Consider the following 21,309-nt stretch of genomic DNA (forward strand, 5'->3'; position numbering starts at 1 on the left):
AGCTACACATAGGGGAACACTGTTCTGGAATTGTTGCATTATTACCTCTCACCTAAACAAATCAAGCATCTTGGCTGTATGGAATAAGGTTGGCAAAGTTACCTATGATTGATATTATTCCAAAATACTTTCGAATATTTGGTGTCCAAACATCTTACACCACAAAAGCAATGACTTTTAGTATAGGTGACCACACTTTTACATAGAGTTGAGAATAATTTATATTCTGTACTGGGGCAGAAGCGTTAATTTCAGTTTTTTGTTATCAGCCGAATGTTAATATGTAAAGTGTTGTTTTCTGACTGTTTAATATGTTATGTAAAAGCATTTTAATGTATATCAGGCTGGCATCTCTATTGGTTCTCTATGTCTACAGTATTTATAAGTATCCATAGTTTTAGCTTCCATACAGTCAACGTCCTAATTTTTAAGATAGGCAGAATATATCAATGTCTGTTAGATTTTTGGGTCTTTTTGGTTCTTTTTTCATTTAAGGCTGGGTTCACACAAAGTATTTTGTACAGTATTTGTTCAGTATTTTTCGTCAATACACAAAAAAGTGCAAATCTTTCCTTTATAGTTTTTTCTGTGTCGGCTCCACTCCTGGTATTGGCTAAAGATAGTGACCAAAATACTATGTGTTACCCTAGCCTTAGACACGTTTATTATGGGTTTTAGACACTCTTAGTGAAAAGTGAAAAGAGGGTCAATGTACAGGGAAATGGGGCATGGCTACTAGTATAACAAAATGCATTAAAGTTATATTTTTAAGGCAATCTGTCAGCTGCAAGTCACATTCCAAATTGGTGATACAGTTTGATCCCCTGATGATTTTGTACATTTGCTTACTGACAAAGAAATGATCAGTATATAATTTTAATGGACAGTTTATTTCAACAGTTAGACAGAAGAACCAAAAAATTATGATTAGGAGCACTCTCTTAGGGTATGTTCACACGGTGACATTTTTGCAATTCCGCAGAAATTTCTTCCAGCAAAGATTGCTGAGCTGAATTGTGGCGGAATTCTGTGTTATCTAAACACAGAATTCCGCTAAAATTTAAGCCCCATTGATTTTAATAGGATTCCACTGTAGAATTCCAAAAAAATTAAGGCTAGTCTAATATTTTGGCGGAATGGGGAAAACAGAATTTCCGCAGTGGACATCCCCCCCCCCCCCCCTCCCTGTGGAAATTGTGCTGTCAGAATGGGACTGCGGAATTCCATACAAATCAATTTGCATTAAAGGGGTATTCCAGGATTTTTTTTTATTTGACTATGCTACAGGGGCTGTAATGTTAGTGTAGTTCATAATATAGTGTCTGTACCTGTGTGTGATGGTTTTCTCACAATTCTTCTGTGATTTTCACCCCAATATTTATTTTTATCACCATACAAAATGACTGCTGTCTCAGCTTTTTCCCAGGTTGCAATGTGGCCGAGACCCAACCTCACTAGTCAGCTGATGACAGGGAGCCTGTCTGCTTCAATGGGTGGAGCGATCGTTTGGTGGGAGAGAGATCAATCTGCAACTAATGGAACAGCTGTAGGCACCCTGATTGAAAACCACAGGTCTTTTCAATGGATGCAGCTCATTTATATTTCAATGGGTGGGGTGGCTGATTTGTGGGAGGAAGGAAAATGGAATTATGGGATTTGTAGGCAAAGAAGAAAACTCAAACAGGAAATACCAGTTCAAAAAAGCTAGCCACAGTATTATGGTAATCTTACAACATAGCCATTTAGCCCCAAGAGAAGCACAGATCCTTACTAAGCATGTCCATTACTGTCTGCCAGGTACGTACTAAAATCACCTTATGATGGATAACCCCTTTAAATTTTGGAGGAATTTCTGTCAAAATTCTTCAGCAGAATTCCTCACAGAAATTCCTCCATGTGAACATACCCTTAAAGATAGTTCTCCTAATCTTTTTGTTACCTGTATAAAAGACACCTGTCCACAGAAGCAACCAAACAATCAGATTACAAACTCTCCGCCATGGCCAAAGAGTTGTCCAATGATGTCAGGGACAAGATTGTAGACCTACAAAAGTCAGGAGTAGCCTACAAGACCATCGCCAGGCAGCTTGGTGAGAAGTTTACAACAGATGGTGCTGTTAATCGGAAATGGAAGAAAAACAAAATAACTGTCAATCTCCCTTGTATGCACTGTATGGCAGACACCATAGTCATTGGGCTATGTACACCAGCTCTGGGAGAACTGCAAATTATAGATGAAGATTTCAGAGCCAAAATTTGCTGAAAAGTACAATAAACAAGTTATATTATGGCCAGAAATAGTGCTGCTCCTCATGTACTTACACAAGGCAGAGTATTCTGAAAAATCACCTGAAATGACAGGTACATTTTAAGTTTTTGCTGTCTAAGTATTAGAGCACTGTTTGATTGTTCAGCCAAGTGAGACTACAACTAGTTGAAAGCTAAAAGCTGGATGTTGGAGAATACATGTAAATGCTGCCTATGTTTTTTTTATTTTTTTTGTTCCATTTGTATAGCACTGACATTCTGCAGCGCTGTACAGAGATTGTCACCATTTTTGGGAGGAAATCCATGCAAACACCGGGAGGAAATACAAACACAATGCAGATGTTCTTGGTTTTGTAAATTACTTCTATTAAAAAATCGTAATCCTTCCAGTACTGATCAGCTGCTGTATAATCCACAGGAAGTTCTTTTCTTTTTGAATGTCCTTTCTGTCTGACCACATTGCTCTCTGCTGACACCTCTGTCCATATAAGGAACTGTCCAGAGCAGGATAGGTTTTCTGGGGGGATTTGCTCCTACTCTGGATTGTTCCAAAACTGGACAGAGGTGTCAGCAGACAGCACTTTGGTCAGACAGAAAGGAAATTCAAAAAGAAAAGAACTTCCTGTGGATCATACAGCAGCTTGTAAGTACTGGAAGGATTAACATTTTTTTATAGAAGTAATCTACAAATCTGTTTAACTTTCTGGCACCAGTTGATTTAAAAAAAAATGTTTTCCAGTCAAGTACCCCTTTAAAGCTTGAATCACAAGGCAACAGTACCAACCAATAACCATCTGTGCTGACTTGAAAGGCTTCTGTAAAGTAGGTTGGGTCCTGACTGCCAAGGAAGTTTATCTCCTGCAGGTCAAAATGTGGCTAGTACGTGCACCTTTAATAGGCAAGCCACACTTTTGTATTAAACACTGTGTAATAGGCTAACCACACTTTGTATTAAACAACGAACTGTGTAATAAGTTGATATAGTAGTTACAGTGATAATATTTGTGGGTACGTTGTGTGTTTTACAGTTTCACCTGTCTTATGCTGACAAAGAGCTTATAGAACGAGGACCTAGAGGAGAATCCCAACAAGATGTCCTCAGAAGACTAGCCAAGGACCTTCCAGTCTATACCAGGACAATGTCAGGAGGTATGCTTTACCTCTGTCTCTTTAGCCATATCAAAGGTTTATAAGCCACAACTATCTATCATATGGATGGAGAATCCATACTTTTGATCTACATCCCTGTTTCCTGAGGCTCATATTGACTTTAATGGGAGTTCGCTGAATAGAAGAGACTTCTTAGGGTTTGGGGTAGCGGCACAGCACTGTTTTGGATGCTGAAATGGTTGGGTTTTTCACATCCCAAAGATTGTTTTATTTCTGTGTAAACGTGGATGTTAAAGGATTGTGCCTCCATGTTGGATGATCTTGCTTAACTCTAGTAAAACAAACTGAGATGTTTTTAGTTGCCATTTAGATGTGCCTTGGGGGAACTACAAGTAGCACCATCCTGCGGAACCCACCTTTCACAGTGCAAGCCAACGAGCTGTGAGGAGTCCCTGTGGAAGCCAGTGAGCAATAGTGAGGCACTAGTGTGAGGACTACAAGATGCAGCCATCCCTCAGGCCTCTTCCCCATCATTCCAGCCAGACTGCTGTGTGTCCATGTTGCTTAGACAGCTCACTCAGTTATTTAGTGTTATACGAACAACCCCATTTGGATGTCTTAACATAAAAAGACAGCTTTTCCACGCAGGGCTGATAAAATGGTTGCATTACCTGATGAACATAGAGACAATTGCAAGTTAGGTCACTCACATGGCTTAAGTGATCTGTCTATAAAGTATTATCACAGCATATCCCTTATGAGCCCCAGGGTAATGAATCAAGCTACAAATAACCCTTTGGGGGAATGCCCCCTCCAGGAAAGGAAGCCCTGTTTCTAGGGACTCAATAAAATATAACTTTTATTATGTCTATTTTAAAATAATTGGTAACAGAACACACATAATGGGTTATAAATATCAGTGGTCACTCTTATATTTCTTAAAGACTATATTGGCTGTTATTTTCAGCTCCTATAGGTGTCTTTGTAGTAGGGTATGTAGTGGAGGTGTGCCACACCATCCTTTGCCCTTTGATGGGCATCTGATGGTCTCTCACACCATCTACTATTGTTTGACGCCTTTTAGCCTTAATACAACCTGTGTATATAGTGTAGGTATTATTAGTAGATTGATAGATCACTGCCTAAAACCATTCACCAGCCTCCCTGACCTTTCGCCAGATCCCTGACTTTGTCAAGGGTTTTTGGGGCTAAGTTATATTTTAGTGAGTCCCTAGAAATAGGGCTTCCTTTCCCGGAGGGGGGAACCCCCAAAGGGTTATTTGTATTTGTCTGTAAAGTAGACCATACACATTTTTTTGTGTATTCAACTGCCTGATCTGTTGAAATACCCCAATACAGATAAGATGGTCGGCTTGTCCGGCCAATATAAATGTTTGTGTCCAGCCTCTGCTGATCATTTTCTTATGATTCATCTTTGTTAGACTTTTTGGTGCTCATCGGATCCAACAATGCTTACCTATGCAACCATATTTTAGTTGTTGCTGTTGTTAGCTTGTTCATATAGAATTTCTTAGATTTTTTTCAGTTTAATTTTTTTTTTCCATTTCCAAGTTTCAGTGCTTTTAGTATCCTTTACCTGCACTGCTCAAAAAAAATAAAGGGAACACTTAAAGGGGTTCTCCGGTGCTTAGACATCTTATCCCCTATCCAAAGGATAGGGGATAAGATGCCTGATCGCGGGTGTCCCGCCGATGGGGACCCCCGTGATCTTGCACGCGGCACCCCGTTTGTAATGAGTCCCCGGAGCGTGTTCGCTCCGGGTCTGATTACCGACGACCACAAGGCCGGTGGCGTGTGACGTCATGCCTCCGCCCCCGTGTGACGTCACGCTCCGCCCCTGAATGCAAGCCTACGAGAGGGGGCGTGATAGCTGTCACGCCCCCTCCCGTAGGCTTGCATTGAGGGGCGGAGCGTGACGTCACACGGGGGCGGAGGCGTGACGTCACACGCCGCCGGCCATGTGGTCGCCAGTAATCAGATCCGGAGCGAACACGCTCCGGGGACTGATTACAAACGTGGTGCCACGTGCAAGATCCCGGGGGGTCCCCAGTGGCGGGACTCCCGCGATCAGGCATCTTATCCCCTATCCTTTGGATAGGGGATAAGATGTCTAAGCACCGGAGTACCCCTTTAAACAACACAATGTAACTCCAATTCAATCACACTTCTGTGAAATCACACTGTCCACTCAGGAAGCAACACTGATTGACAATCAATTTCACATGCTGTTGTGCAAATGGAACAGACAACACGTTGAAATTATAGGCAATTCGTAAGACACCCCAAATAAAGGAGTGGTTCTGCAGGTGGTGACCACAGACCACTTCTCAGTTCCTATGCTTCCTCATGTTTTGGTCACTTTTTAATGCTGGCAGTGCTTTCACTCTAGTGGTAGCATGAGACGGAGTCTACAACCCACAAAAGTGGCTCAGGTAGTGCAGCTCATCCAGGAAGGTTTGCTGTGTCTGTCAGCACAGTGTCCAGAGCATGGAGGCGCTACCAGGAGACTGACCAGAACATCAGGAGACGTGGAGGAGGCCGTAGGAGGGCAACAACCCAGCAGGAGGACCGCTACCTCTGCCTTTATGCAAGGAGGAGCACTGCCAGAGCCCTACAAAATCACCTCCAGCAGGCCACAAATTTGCATGTGTCCACTCAAACGGTCAGAAACAGACTCCATGAGGGTGGTATGAGGACCCAACGTCCACAGATAGGGGTTGTGCTTACAGCCCATCACCGTGCAGGACGTTTGGCATTTGCCAGAGAACACCAAGATTGTCAAATTCGCCACTGGCACCCTGTGCTCTTCACAGATGAAAGCAGGTTCACACTGAGCACATGTGACAGACGTGACAGAGTCTGGAGATGCTGTGGAGAACATTCTGCTGCCTGCAACATCCTCCAGCATGACCGGTTTGGCGGTGGGTCAGTAATGGTGTGGGGTGGCATTTCTTTGGGGGCCGCACAGCCCTCCATGTGCTTGCCAGAGGTAGCCTGACTGCCATTAGGTACCGAGATGAGATCCTCAGACCCCTTGTGAGACCATATGCTGGTGCGGTTGGCCCTGAGTTCCTCCTAATGCAAGACAATGCTAGACCTCATGTGGCTGGAGTGTGTCAGCAGTTCCTGCAAGAGGAAGACATTGATGCTATGGACTGGCCCACCCGTTCCCCAGACCTGAATCCAATTGAGCACATCTGGGACATCATGTCTCGCTCCATTCACCAATGCCGCATTGCACCACAGACTGTCCAGTAGTTGGCGGATGCTTTAGTCCATGTCTGGGAGGACATCCCTCAGGAGACCATCCGCAATCTCATCAGGAGCATGCCCAGGTGTTGTAGGGAGATCATACGGGCACGTGGAGGTCACATACACTACTGAGCCTCATTTTGACTTGTTTTAAGGACATTACATCAAAGTTGTATCAGCCTGTAGTGTGGTTTTCCACTTTGATTTTGAGTGTGATTCCATATCCAGACCTCCATGGGTTGATAAATTTGATTTCTAATGATAATTTTTGTGTGATTTTGTTGTCAGCACATTCAGCTATCTAAAGATTAAAGTATTTCATACGATTAGTTCATTTATTCAGATCTAGGATGTGTTATCTTAATGTTCCCTTTATTTTTTTTTTTGAGCAGTGTATATTGTGACAATGTAACAATGTGCTGGAAACTATAAGCTTTTTACTTTGTCACAGAGAGTTACATTGCTATGGAACACTCATAGCCTTTGTCAGAACAAAGATAGTGGGAATATAATAAGATCCCAGTCAGTGACAGAATCTGCTTAAAACTTTGAAATCTGTAGTCTGCATTTGCTGCCAAAATGAGCATTAACCCCAGCTTCTTTTCCACAGCTATCAGATACTGTGACAGATGCCAGCTTGTGAAGCCTGACCGCTGTCATCACTGTTCCGTCTGTGATAAGTATGAACCCATTTCCTTCTGATCATTTGTACAAGATTAGAAGCCTGTGAGATGTAGGAGAAGAGGGGCTCTCATTGCTGTCAGTGTGTGCCTCTCTAAATGACGTGGTCTCTTTTCACTGGTAGGCATATTGACAGCATTGCTCTTTGTTGATGTTGATTTCCTTGGTTTAAATAGAAGCCAGAAAGCTGTTATTAATCACAGTGAATAATTGGGCTACGTATGAGAGGAAATCTATACGTGACATCAGCACAAGGGCCCTTCATACAGCCCAGATGACTGCAGAGTAAGCACTCAAGTGCCTTCAGGATCAGAGAGAAAACGAAGTATAACATTAATACTGTAGTACTGTCACATTAATACCCTTTAAGTGACCTAGTAGCCAATAGCAATGATTCAGATTCGACTTTTCATAATCCTTATGACAAATGAAAGCAGGAACTTGTTAATTCTTTAATGCCAGCTTTAATTAAAAGAAACCTGCCACCACATTTTACCTCCTTTAACCAATAGCAACGTGTTTTATAGCTGTACCATTTCCTTGACTGATGGCTGTAATCTTGAGAAAGCGACCCTTAAAAATGTCCCCTGGACGGTGTGTCATTTGCATGTAGTCACATATGTCCAGGGCTGTAATCACTTCTCTTCTTTCTGCTTGATTGACAGCCTGGGCATGGCGTAATTCTCTCCGGTTCTCCACCACGTCTCACATAGACCCAGAAGCATAGGGAGCTCTGGTCATGCGCACTTCTCCGTACTGATCGCTGCAGAGTTTCTGGGTGCTCACGATGATGCTGCGTTCCCATAAAATCAGTGCAGCCTCTGGACATCACAAAGGAAAGCAGGGGAGAATTCTGCGTGCCCAGGTTGTCAAAGTGGTGACAGGTTCCCCTTTAAACTCCCCAGTAATAACAATGCAAAGTGGAAATAGTTTAGTGATGATGCTCATCTCTGCTACATCTGTATATATCTTCAGTTGTATAATATGCTGCATATACATGTATGTATTATATAATTAGAATATTAGATCTTTAGTATGACAATTCCTCCACAAATCATTAACAGCAACCATAATATATTAGTATTAAGGCATGAATCTGCAAAGGAGGAAATAGGAGAGAAGTGCAAGGACATGGCAGTGAAAAAAACTCAACTCATAACAGATACATCCATTAAAATTCAGTAGGGGGAGGATAAAGGAGTAATTAGGGTTGTGCATAGAGAGAAAGTCAGTACCTCAGGCATTGTAGATCACCAACCCATCCATGGCATGCTCGCCTCTCCTGGCATTAAAGTATACCTTCGAAGTTTATGTCCTGTGTGATCTACAGCTCCAGCATGGAGATACCCAGTCCACGCTGGGTAGTACAGTTGCCAGGGTCCAGTGAGTTCTGTGCACAAGTCTTGTTATGAGTCCTGTGCATGGAACTCACTGGGTGTCATATAGTTGCCTTGCCAACCTGACCGCTTATTGTGGTCTGCTCCTCTTCACACATTAGCAAAAAATAATGCAGGACCTAATCTTTGAAGAGGTTGTCCAACCCCAACAAAAAGTTTGCAATTGACATACAGGTGACATAAATATTTAGAATTATATGTGTACTTCTATATTTATTTATTTTTTAAAGATAGCTGGACCATTGAACACTTGTCTCATGCCTCCTTTATTGTTGACTAATTTGTTACTCTCTACTGGTTTCTTTATACATGAACCCTCTGAATTGCAAGGGGCTACAAAACTAGCCTTTTTTGTTATAGCTACTAGAACACATAGGAACCTTGTTTTTTGTTTGTTTTCTTTAGGTGTATTCTAAAAATGGATCACCACTGTCCTTGGTAAGTATCAGCTCAACATTTCAGCACCCCTGCTTTTTTTGGGCTTCAGTGAATTGCACAATTCTTATTTTTAAGGTTATTTAAGTAATGTTTGCTTTTTTTAGTGGGGCATTCATTTTCACCATTTTAGCAGTTGCTTTTTTTCAGCAAAATTTACCATTTACCACCATTTACCATTTAGTTAAAAACATTAGAACACATGTTTTCCTTGTTAAGCATTTACTTAAAGGGGTACTCCACTTTTAATCAACTGGTTCCAAAAAGTTAAGCAGATTTGTAAATTACTTCTATTTAAAAATCTTAATCCTTCCAATACTTATCAGCTGCTGTAAGTTTTTGAATTTCCTTTCTCTCTGACCACAGTGCTCTCTGGTGACACCTGTGTTCATTTTAGGAACTGTCCAGAGTAGGAGCCAATCCCCTTAGTAAACCTCTCCTGCTCTGTACAGTTCCTAAAATGGACAGAGGTGTCAGCAGAGAGCACTGTGGCCAGACAGAGGAAATTCAAAAAGAAAAGAACTTCCTGTGGAGCATACAGCAGCTAAGTACTGGAAGGGTTAAGATTTTTAAATAGAATTAATTAACAAATCTGTTTACCTTTCTAGCACCAGTTGATTTAAAAAAAATGTTTTCCAGGGGAGTACCCCTTTAAGAATTCAATTTTTCCACCCTGAGCAGCATTTTTTTTAAATATATTTTTATATATATGTCCTAGTTAGGGGAACCATGTCAGGGGCAGAACTAACGATTATTTGTGAAATTCATTAGCTAGCTGATTAATGGTTTGATTAATCAGATAAAAAAAAGAATTAGGGGACCAGGGAAGATTTAACGGGAGGAAGTGGGGACTGCATTGCAAAGAGTTAACAGGAGAAAAAGAGAGGGGACAGCACCTGAAGGGTTAACAGAGGGTAATAGCGAAGTGACAGCAACTGAAGGGTTAATCTATTAGCCTTGCTGCATGGGAGAAGGAGTAGTTTACAGACCTTAGTGATGGCCGGACAGGGGGCACCCCCAATGTCAGGAACGTAAGCTTTTTGTGACCGGAGGTGCCTAGGACATGGAGGTGATGCTGGCTTCCCGACTGTGCTCCAGTTCACTGTCTCTGTGCTGGGGCTAGGCCACAGATAGTGCAGGCTGGCTGCATCTTTAAAAAGGCCCCGGAGGGTTAGAGGAGATGAAGTGGGACATTTAGGACCAGATTGAGTGGATAAAAGGAAGGGAAAGTAGTTAAAAAATAGTAGGTATACTATGTTGCTGGGCCATGCCCCTGAAGAACTGAGGCCACACCCCATAACAACCAATTGAAAAAACATTGATTTTGATTAATGATTTTTATTAATAATAACGATTAATTGTTGCAGCACTGGGGATGGGTATTTGTTTTTGTATTATTTATTATGCTTTTTTAGTTTTTTACAACATTTCCCTGAAAGGTCAGAAAAGACCTAACTGGATTTGTTTTTTATAAGGTTATTTTTAATATATAACTGATATAGAATAGGGGCCCATTAATGACTGCCATAAGGCGTATTGGCAACCATTAAAGTGGTATCAAGAATAGGAAAAAACATGGCTGATTTCTTCCATAAACAGCAAATTGGGGCCCTCCATATATCTCTATGGGAGAACCGTTCAGCAATCTTCAGCTCTCCCATAGAGATATATGAAGGGGACATGGCAGCCCGCGCTTCAGGTCGGAGGGGGGGGGGGAGCCGAGGCTCTGTAGAGGAGATTGAGAATAGGGGATACGTTTCTTAGTAATGTTTAGGATGAGACTTCTCCTTTAAGGTTGTATTTCATGTTTTCTATGTGTAAAAAGAATATGGATCAATCACATAGATTTGAAAGGCATCAGATATAATGATTACCCTGAGATGCAGTATGAAGTTATTATACAGCAGTGAATACAAGGAGCTTTTCATGTCTTGTGAAAATAAGTTGAGCACAACACAGCTATTTCTGTGATTCTCCCACTGCAATGGTTCATGGGTTTTATCATATGAGTCATAAGGAACATAATGTCTGATTCTGAGCCATATTCACTGAGGCAGACATATAATGTTTATTTTAGAAGTTGGCATATGCTGTAATTATTATGTGCTGTCTTTAGACGCTGGTAGTCATGAATACTACACAGTATCAAATGTCCTTAAAAGAAAGGAAACAACTAAAAACATTTGGCAGTATGTTAATCCTGTACTCAACCAACCAAACATAGATGCAGGTACACTGAAAGTCATGTATTCTGTTCATACTGCCTATCAAAGACTTGGTCGATGTGTTAGGAGCCTATTTTCTGTTTACCTTCCTTTAAAATTCCGACATTGCAGATCACCAAATCGGAGAACATTTGTATACAGCTCTTATATTGTTCAAACTTTTTTCCATCCCAGAAGATAATGGGTAACAAACTGCAAAAGCTGACCCTGCTAGCATATGAGTTTTTCTCTGAATTCAGACCCCCCCCCCCCCCCCCATTCCAGACACCACTGAGCCTCATAGTCCATAAAAATATACCTTATGAATAACCTAATATGCTAAATTGACCCTTAGGCTAAGTTTCCACTTTTTTTGTGGCCCAAAAAAACACCAGAAAAAATGCTACAGCATTTTCTCTGTTTGGCGTTTTTTTCTTGCGTTTTTTTGTGGCGTTTTTTGGCTTTGAGTAGAAATTGCATTTTGCTGGGTACAAAAAAAAAAAAGGATGAAGTAGTGATGTAGAAAAATTATTTAACAGTATATTTTATATTTACAGTAAAGTTTATATTTTTTATTAAGAAATTTTTATTAATATTTAAACAGGGATCAATTTATGTGGGCGGGCGGGGCCCTAAAAATGTAGCTGACAGTAATAAAAATGTAGTGTGTGTGTGTGTTTTTCACTTTTTTAAAAATATTTTTTAGGTAGTACTACTACTCCAAGCATGGAACACACTATTCTATGATGGGAGTAGTAGTACCTGTACTAATAGACAGATCACTCCTGACACCCGATGCGACCGGCCTATCTATTGCAGAGATGCGGAGGGGCTCTATACAGCGCTCGCATCTCTGCACTATACCCCGGGCTTGCCAGTGATGTGAATAGAAATTCACCTTACTCATTCATGTTTTCCGCCCAGAGTGGTGATTGGCCGGATGGTGGCAGCCAATCCCCACTCTCAGCGGGAAATATGAATGGTGAGTGGCTGGCCGAAGTACAGAGCAGAGATCCGAGCGCAAGAGAAAGCTGCTTTGCATCTCAGGGATGAAGGATGAAAGACGATCGCAGCGGGTGTCAGGAGTGACACCCACTGTGATCTGTCTTTAACTGCAGGTACTACTGCTCCCTACATGGAGCACACTCTGCTCCATACTGGGAGCTATAGTACCTGCATTAATAGATTGCAACAATTGTCACTTCTGACACCTGTTGCGATATGTCTATTAATGCAGGTACTACAACTCCCAGCATGGAGCAGAGTGTGCTCCATGTTGGGAGCAGTAGTGCCTGCAGTTAAGGAAAGATCACAGCGGGTGTCACTCCTGTCACCCACTGTGATCCTCCTGTATAATGTATAGATGTGGGCTGCCGCTCTTATATGGTCCACTGCACTGACATATATATACCCCTATTCATATTTCCCCACAGAGAGTTGTGATTGGCTGGAACCATCTGGCCAATCACAGCTCTCTGCGGGAAATATGAATAGGTGTATATATACGGCAGTGCAGGGGACCATAGAAGGCCGTCCGCATCTATACATTATACAGGAGGATCGTAACAGGTGTCAGGAGTGACACCCGGAGCGATCTGTCAATTAGTACAGGTACTACTACTCCCATCATGGAACAGTGTGTTCCATGCTGGGAATAGTAGTACTAACTAAATAATGTACCGTATATACTCGAGTATAAGCCGACCCGAGTATAAGCCGAGACCCCTAATTTCAACCCAAAATCCCAGGAAAAGTTATTGACTCGAGTATAAGCCTAGGGTGGGAAATACATCATCCCCCCCTGTCATCATCCAGACCCGTCATTAACATCCTCATCATCATCCCCTTGTCATCATCCCACACATCCCCCCTTCATCATCCCCTTATCATCCCACACATCCCCCCTTCATCATCCCCTTATCATCCCCTTATCACCCCACACATCCCCCCTTCATCATCCCCTTATCATCCCACACATCCCCCCTTCATCATCCCCTTATCATCCCACACATCCCCCCTTCATCATCCCCTTGTCATCATCCCACACATCCCCCCTTCATCATCCCGCACATCCCCCCTTCATCATCCCCTTATCATCCCACATATCCCCCCTTCATCATCCCCTTGTCATCATCCCACACCCCCCCTTCATCATCCTCTTCTCATCATTCGCCCTCAGTGGTCTTCAACCTGCGGACCTCCAGAGGTTTCAAAACTACAACTCCCAGCAAGCCCGGGCAGCCATCGGCTGTCCGGGCTTGCTGGGAGTTGTAGCTTTGAAACCTCCGGAGGTCCGCAGGTTGAAGACCACTGCGGCCTTCGACATCATCCAGCCCCCTCTCACCCCCTTTAGTTCTGAGTACTCACCTCCGCTCGGCGCTGGTCCGGTCCTGCAGGGCTGTCCGGTGAGGAGGTGGTCCGGTGGGATAGTGGTTCCGGGCTGCTATCTTCACCGAGGGCGCCTCTTCTCCGCGCTTCCGGCCCGGAATAGAGGCGTTGCCTTGACAACGACGCAGAAGTACGTTGGCAATGAACGCACCTCTGCGTCGTTGTCAAGGCAACGTGACTATTCTGAGGCCGGGCCCGAAGCGCTTAGAAGAGGCCTCCCCGGTGAAGATAGCAGCCCGGAACCACTATCCCACCGGACCACCTCCTCACCGGACAGTCCTGCAGGACCGGACCAGCGCCGAGCGGAGGTGAGTACTGTACAGAACTAAAGGGGGGTGAGAGGCGGCTGGATGATGTCGAAGGCCGCAGTGGTCTTCAACCTGCGGACCTCCGGAGGTTTCAAAACTACAACTCCCAGCAAGCCCGGACAGCCGATGGCTGCCCGGGCTTGCTGGGAGTTGTAGTTTTGAAACCTCTGGAGGTCCGCAGGTTGAAGGACCACTGCGGGTGGGGGAGTTCACTCGAGTATAAGCCGAGGGGGGTGTTTTCAGCACGAAAAATCGTGCTGAAAAACTCGGCTTATACTCGAGTATATACGGTAACAAAAAAAGACACACACTATACATTTTTATTATTGTCAGCTAACTTTTAGTGCCCTGCCTTGTTAAATAAAAAAAATTCCACCACTACTGTATCTTTTTTATAATAATTTTTTTTACATTTTATAAAATGTTATAAAAAAAAATAGGTATCTCCATTACTCTTTTGGATCTATAAAGTTCAAAAAAGAATTAAAACCCCCTGCAAAAATGCCAAAGTTAAAACCCACATGTTGTTTTTCTTGGCGTTTTTTTTTTACTCCAATAGAGTTTTTTTTTACTCCCATGGGAGAAAAACGCCATGATATCAGGGAAAAAAACGACATAGGCTCAACATGCTGCGACTTTGCAAAAGAGCCAAGGAGCTGAAAAACGCCAAAAAAGAGTGAAAAAACGTGAAAAGGATTTTAAGAAATGCCAAACTGAAAAACGCAAATTTTGCGATTTTTCATTGATTTACAGCTAACATCCGTCCGCAATGTTTTTCAAAGAAATAACGCCATGGGGGCTGTTTTGGTGTTTTTTTGGGAAAGAACATGACTCTTATTTAGAGATTGAGTAGTAGTAAACTAAGGAGAAAAGGCAACAAGATCAACCTAGGAGAAAAAAACAGCAGCAACAAGAGGCAAAAACAAGGACTATACACTACTTCAACAGAGAACCAAATAGACTGACAAGGAACTAACCTTTGCTAAAACAAAGTACTAAAATTTTTTTGAAATCCTCACTACTCTGCATAAATCAGGTATTTTTAATTAAAGGGGTACTCCCGTGGAAAACTTTTTTTTTTTTTTAAATCAACTGGTGCCAGAAAGTTAAACAGATTTGTAAATTACTTCTATAAAAAAAAATCTTAAAATCTTAATCCTTCCAGTACTTTTTAGGGGCTATATACTACAGAATAAATGCTTTTCTTTTTGGATTTCTCTGATGTCATGACCACAGTGCTCTCTGCTGACCTCTGCTGTCCATTTTTGGAACTGTCCAGAGCAGGAGAAAATCCCCATAACAAACATATGCTGCTCTGGACAGTTCCTAAAATTGACAGCAGAGGTCAGCAGAGAGCACTGTGGTCATGACATCAGAGAAATCCAAAAAGAAAAGCATTTCCTCTGTAGTATACAGCCCATAAAATGTATTGGAAGGATTAAGATTTTTTAATAGAAGTAATTTACAAATCTGTTTAACTTTCTGGCACCAGTTGCTTTAAAAAAAAAAAAAAGTTTTCCACGGGAGTACCCCTTTAAGGCACACTAATAGACAAGCCCTAAACTGAGCAGCAAGCAGATCCTCTCTAATGGATCAGCTGTAAGGCAGTGGCATAGCAACTGCCAAAAATAGACAAAGAAGCAGCATGATAAGACGTGTGCTATATGCCGTTGCTTTTTTATTTAGGTCCCTTCAGTCAGACCCCTTTGGATCACACATTTATGGCAGATCCTTCAGTTACATTTAGAGAATGGAAATCTGTCCCAAAAATGTGCTGCTTAAAAAGCTGCATGGCTAGTTTAGTGTAGCACAGCCCTTTCTTCTTATAAGGCGTCCTCCTTTGTTATGTTAAAGGGTAACTCTGGGGGGAAACTATTTATTTCAAATCAAGGGAGGCCAGAAAGGTGTGCCAGAAAGGTAAACAGATTTTTAAATTACTTCTATATAAAAAGTCTTCATTCTTCCAATACTTATCAGCTTTTGTATACTACAGAAGAAGTTGTATAGTTCTTTTCTGTCTGACCACAGTGCTCTCTGCTGACACCTTTGTACTTGTCAGGAACTGTCCAAAGCAGGAGAGGTTTGCTATGTGGATTTTTTTCTGCTCTGGACAGTTCCTAACATGGACAAAGGTGTCAGCAGAGAGCACTGCGGTCAGACACAAAAGAACTATAAAACTTCCTGTGCAGCATACAGCAGCTGATAAGGACTGGAACAATTAAGATTTTTAAATAGAAGTAATTTACAAATCTGTTTAACTTTTTGGCACCAGTTGATTTAAACAAAATGTGTTTTCCACCGGAGTATCGCTTTAAGGGATCCCTGATAAGTAATTATCAGCCAAACTAGAATCTCCTGAGAGGACCTATTGGTACACATCTGTTTTGGGGGTCTTGTCCCTCATGAGTACATTGCAGGGTGCTAATTGGCTGGATGAGGATCTTTTTTCATGGCACTAAAGATACAGCTTTCTTCCTTCTCTTAGAGAAGTAATTTAAGTATCCTTTTCCCAGAGAGCATTGCCTTGCCTATAAGACTCCGTACGCCAACTTGGCATTCTCTCTAAAGAGACACATTACCTCCTCAGTCCCTGATCATGTGACAGATACACATGTACAGGACTGGCTGCATTAGGCCTAATTTGCCATGGATGTTGAAGAGAATCTGTGTCAGAAATGCAAGACTGTTACTCTAGGTTTTGATGCAGATTGGCTTCCTTGTCATTTAGTGGACCTAATCTACGGCCTTTCTGCAAAGTGATAAACATGCATTGGATTTTATAAACCACGCGTTTCTGGAATATGTGAAAAGGTATAAAATACACATGTTTTGTATTTCATTACATGACCAGGACATGTTACATGACCAGGACACTGGAGTAAACATTTTACATGACCAGGACCCTGAAGTAAACATGTTACATGACCAGGACACTGGAGTAAACATGTTACATGACCAGGACACTGGAGTAAACATGTTACATGACCAGGACACTGGAGTAAACATGTTACATGACCAGGACACTGGAGTAAACATGTTACATGACCAGGACACTGGAGTAAACATGTTACATGACCAGGACACTGGAGTAAACATGTTACATGACCAGGACACTGGAGTAAACATTTTACATGACCAGGACACTGGAGTAAACATGTTACATGACCAGGACACTGGAGTAAACATGTTACATGACCAGGACACTGGAGTAAACATGTTACATGACCAGGACACTGGAGTAAACATGTTACATGACCAGGACACTGGAGTAAACATGTTACATGACCAGGACACTGGAGTAAACATGTTACATGACCAGGACACTGGATGAAAATTTCTGCTGAATGACAGTAAGCAGCTGGAAATCAAACATTTTAGAATGTTTGTTTTTACTAACAATAACAAACTAGAATACTTTTTATAGTGCCACTGTCATTTAGAACAACTTTTTCCTGTTACCATATACGTGTAATCAAGTAACTATGGTGGATATGCATCCCTCATAGATGTCAGTGGGACTGGTACTGTTACGAATCTGGATGTGGATCCTCTAACCTGTGTGGCTGGTGCGGAGTCTAATGTGCCGCTGGTCTTCACCAGAGCCCGCCGCAAGGCAGAATGGGCTTGCTGTGGCAGGCGACACCCAGATCGATACCCCCAACAAGGCTCGACCACACAGGTAGCTGGGCAAGGCGAGGTACCGAAGGCAGTAGCGTAGTCGAATGTAGCAGAAGGTCAAGGCAGGCGGCAAAGGTGCAAAGTCAAATAACGTAGCGTGAAGGTCTAGATACACGGGTAAGGCAAACAGGCAATATGGAACGCTTAATATCTGTTTAGGGGCACTGAAGATCAGGCAAGGAAGTGTGGGAGGTGCAGGGACTTTATAATGTAGTGTCAGGTGAAACAACTAATTATGGGCGCACTGGCCCTTTAAATTTCAGAACTACGGCGCGCGCACGCTAGGAGATGGGGACACTCCCGCCGGGGCTTAGACACAGAGGAAGGGGCGGCAGCGGACCATGGTGAGTGACGGGCTGTCACGCCCCCTCCCATAGGCTTACATTGAGGGGGCGGGGCGTGATGTCACATGGGGGTGGAGCCATGACATCACAACGCTCCGTCCCCGTGATCGCCAGTAATCAGACCCGGAGCGAACACGCTCCAGGGACTGATTCTAACGGGGTGCTGCGTGCTATATCACGGGGTTCCCCAGCGTCGGGGCGCCCGTGATCTGGCATCTTTGGAGTACCCCTTTAATCCCACAGAAGTTAAAGCGCAGCAGAGCTACAAGTTAACTTTCCATTTCAGAGTGTTAAAATGTATCTCTAGAGTTCTTTTTCACATATGACCATGACGCAGCACTGTGCATGATCTCATTTGTCTAAATATGATTTATTTTAAAATCAGCGCCTAAAATGCCAAGATTTCTCCTGGATGATATCAGCTGAATATTGCTGTGGGGTGTAAGAAGAAGTTAACACTGTGTCTCTATATGAACCTTCTCCAGTGATGAGAACCTGCATAATGTAATTCTACAGCCCTGCGTCTCATCACTGGAGATGGGTCCTATGGAGACGCAGTGGTAACTTTTTCTAGCTGACAGGATGATAGCACTGGGTAAGGCAACGTTCACACAGCCGTCTGCTCTGCCTGTTATGCAACCCGTTTACTAATTTTGCAAAAGGGTTGCAAAGGGCTGTAAACGGATTCCAGTGATCTCAATGGGATTTTTTACAGTCCTTTATCACCCGTTTGCACCCGTTATGTTTGTAACCTGTTATTTTTGACAGCCAAAAGACGTTTCATGCAGCATTTTTTTGGCCGTCAAAAATAACGGTTTAAAAACGGGTCTGTTAAATTTAACATTGAAGTCTATGGGAAACGGGTTACTCTTTAATGTACCCTTTTGCACTCGTTTGTAACCCGTTTTTTTTATGTTTTGTTATTTTACTTAAACGGCTGAATACCGGGACGGGAACCAACGGCTGTGTGAATGTAGCCTAACTTGTAAAGAGGAAGAAGAGTTGTCATCTCCCTCTTGCTCTGCCGGCTCTGCCGGCTCTCCTCAGCACTCCTTTCTTCTTCGTGTCTTCCCACAGACTGCACAGGTTGGTTTAGGCCTGCAGTCTATGAGACAGGGGGAACACACTGGGGACCTGTGATGTCATCAACGCGCTCCTTCAGGTCTAAACCAGCCTGTGGCCGTAGAGCATAGGGCTGTAAGTGCGGCAATGGTTTCCATAGCTGCTGCCAGTCAGGGTTGTAATTGGCCCTGCCAGTGCCTGAAAAATGACAAATCTGGCCCTGACTGTATTTTACCGCAATTTGCGCAAAATCGCTGTAATAGCGATTTTACCGTGACTTTGCGCAAATTGCGGCAAAATACAGTATTGTGAGTGTGGATGTAAGATTGTTCAGGGGGCCCTCTTTTGGATGGGGGCCTTTGGCAATGCCCAGGTTGCCCCGCCCTAACACTGGCCCTGCTTGCTTATAACTCACAACCGCAAAGGGTTTCAGTATTGAGTTACATAGTTAGTATGGTTGAAAAATGACATACGTCCATCAAGTCCAACCAGGGAAATGAAGGGAAGGGTGTAAGGGGATAAGGGGAAGGGATGTTGTATTATAATTCTGCATAAGCATTAATGTTATTTTGTTCCAGGAATGTATCTAACCCTGTTTTAAAGCTGTTAAAGGGGTTATCCAGGAAAAAACTTTTTATATATATCAACTGGTTCCAGAAAGTTAAACAGATTTGTAAATTACTTCTATTAAAAAATCTTAATCCTTTCCGTACTTATGAGCTTCTGAAGTTAAGGTTGTTCTTTTCTGTCTAAGTAATCTCTGATGACACGTGTCTCGGGAAACGCCCAGTTTAGAAGCAAATTCCCATAGCAAACCTCTTCTAAACTGGGCGTTTCCCGAGACACGTGTCATCAGAGATTACTTAGACAGAAAAGAACAACCTAAACTTCAGAAGCTCATAAGTACTGAAAGGATTAAGATTTTTTAATAGAAGTAATTTACAAATCTGTTTAACTTTCTGTGGCGTGTCGCCCCTTTAGAGTTCTATGTGCAATCTCAACTTGCTGTTCTAAATGACTCCTCCGAGTTATTCTAAGTGACGCGTTTAATTATTAAACTGTTTTTACCATAAACAAAACACAGTTTATTAAGTAGTCTGATAACTAAACAAGAAGGACGTCTTTAGCACACCAGTCTCATATTAGCTATGTATGTTGCCATGACACCGCTATGAAGAACACCTAACCTTGTTTTTCAACTTCTGAGATGCTAATTTAAATGTGACAACCAATATGGCTGTGCTTCTTGTTTCCACCTTTGTAAATAAATAGCTGCCCCAAACAAATAGGAAAAAGCACAATATCACAGCAAGTAAAACATAATTACCAATCTCACGCAAACTTTACTAGTATGTACTTATGGTTCTTAGACTGAACAGTGTTTAATAGATCTCCAGGGAAAGGCAAGATTATCTAGTGGTGATCAATAAGGACAAGATGCACCCAATGACCGCTTAAATGCCAGTGCCTCAGGAATTAGTGACGTCTATTTGCCACCTTTGTGCTCAAGCCACTTTTATAGCCACAGTGTGATTTCTACATTTCATGCTGGTTCATAGATAATTGTTTATCATTTAATATTTATTTATTTTATTCTTTTGTAGGGTAAACAACTGTGTCGGATTCTCCAATTACAAGTTCTTTTTATTGTTCCTGGCCTATTCCTTACTGTATTGCCTTTTTATTGTTGCCACAGATTTACAGTATTTCATCAAGTTTTGGACAGTAAGTCATTTTTTTTGTTTTTTGAGCATTGATCATTGCTGATGCTAAAGGAAAATATCTCCTTATTTACAAATAAAAAATGTATACTAAAGAATTTTTAATATGTTTATATGTTTTTTAACATGTATTTTTCATTCTATTTGAACATGAATATTAGAGAAAAATGGTGCATAGACTTCTATGTTCAGGCGTTCCTAAGCAGGGGGTGTCTGTGCTGTGTTTATCACCTGTCAGTGGCGGATCCTGTATTATCTGCCATCAGCTTTATACTAAAGTATAACAGGGATTGGAGAAGTTAAGTATCTGAAGAGAAATACTTTAAATTGGTAAAGCTGTGTTTGCGATGTCTTTGCAAAAAGTGTCATTTTATTAAAGGGGTATTAACATCTTATAAAGTGATGGCATATCACAAGGATATGTTTTTTTTATTATCAAT

General features: G+C 42.2%; 1 protein-coding gene across 2 annotated transcripts in view; it reads left to right on the forward strand.

The window, feature by feature from the left end:
• Nucleotides 1-21,309, forward strand: part of ZDHHC2 (zinc finger DHHC-type palmitoyltransferase 2) — a 128,747-nt gene that overhangs the window by 68,609 nt on the left and 38,829 nt on the right. For both annotated transcript variants that reach the window (XM_056558804.1, XM_056558796.1), the window contains 4 exons: nucleotides 3,297-3,417; nucleotides 7,262-7,331; nucleotides 9,135-9,167; nucleotides 20,753-20,873. In XM_056558804.1, the coding sequence (XP_056414779.1) occupies nucleotides 3,297-3,417; nucleotides 7,262-7,331; nucleotides 9,135-9,167; nucleotides 20,753-20,873 (345 nt within the window). The remainder of the gene's footprint in view (nucleotides 1-3,296; nucleotides 3,418-7,261; nucleotides 7,332-9,134; nucleotides 9,168-20,752; nucleotides 20,874-21,309) is intronic.

The sequence above is a fragment of the Hyla sarda genome, chromosome 1 (genome assembly GCF_029499605.1).
Source record: "Hyla sarda isolate aHylSar1 chromosome 1, aHylSar1.hap1, whole genome shotgun sequence".
Taxonomy (NCBI): domain Eukaryota; kingdom Metazoa; phylum Chordata; class Amphibia; order Anura; family Hylidae; genus Hyla; species Hyla sarda.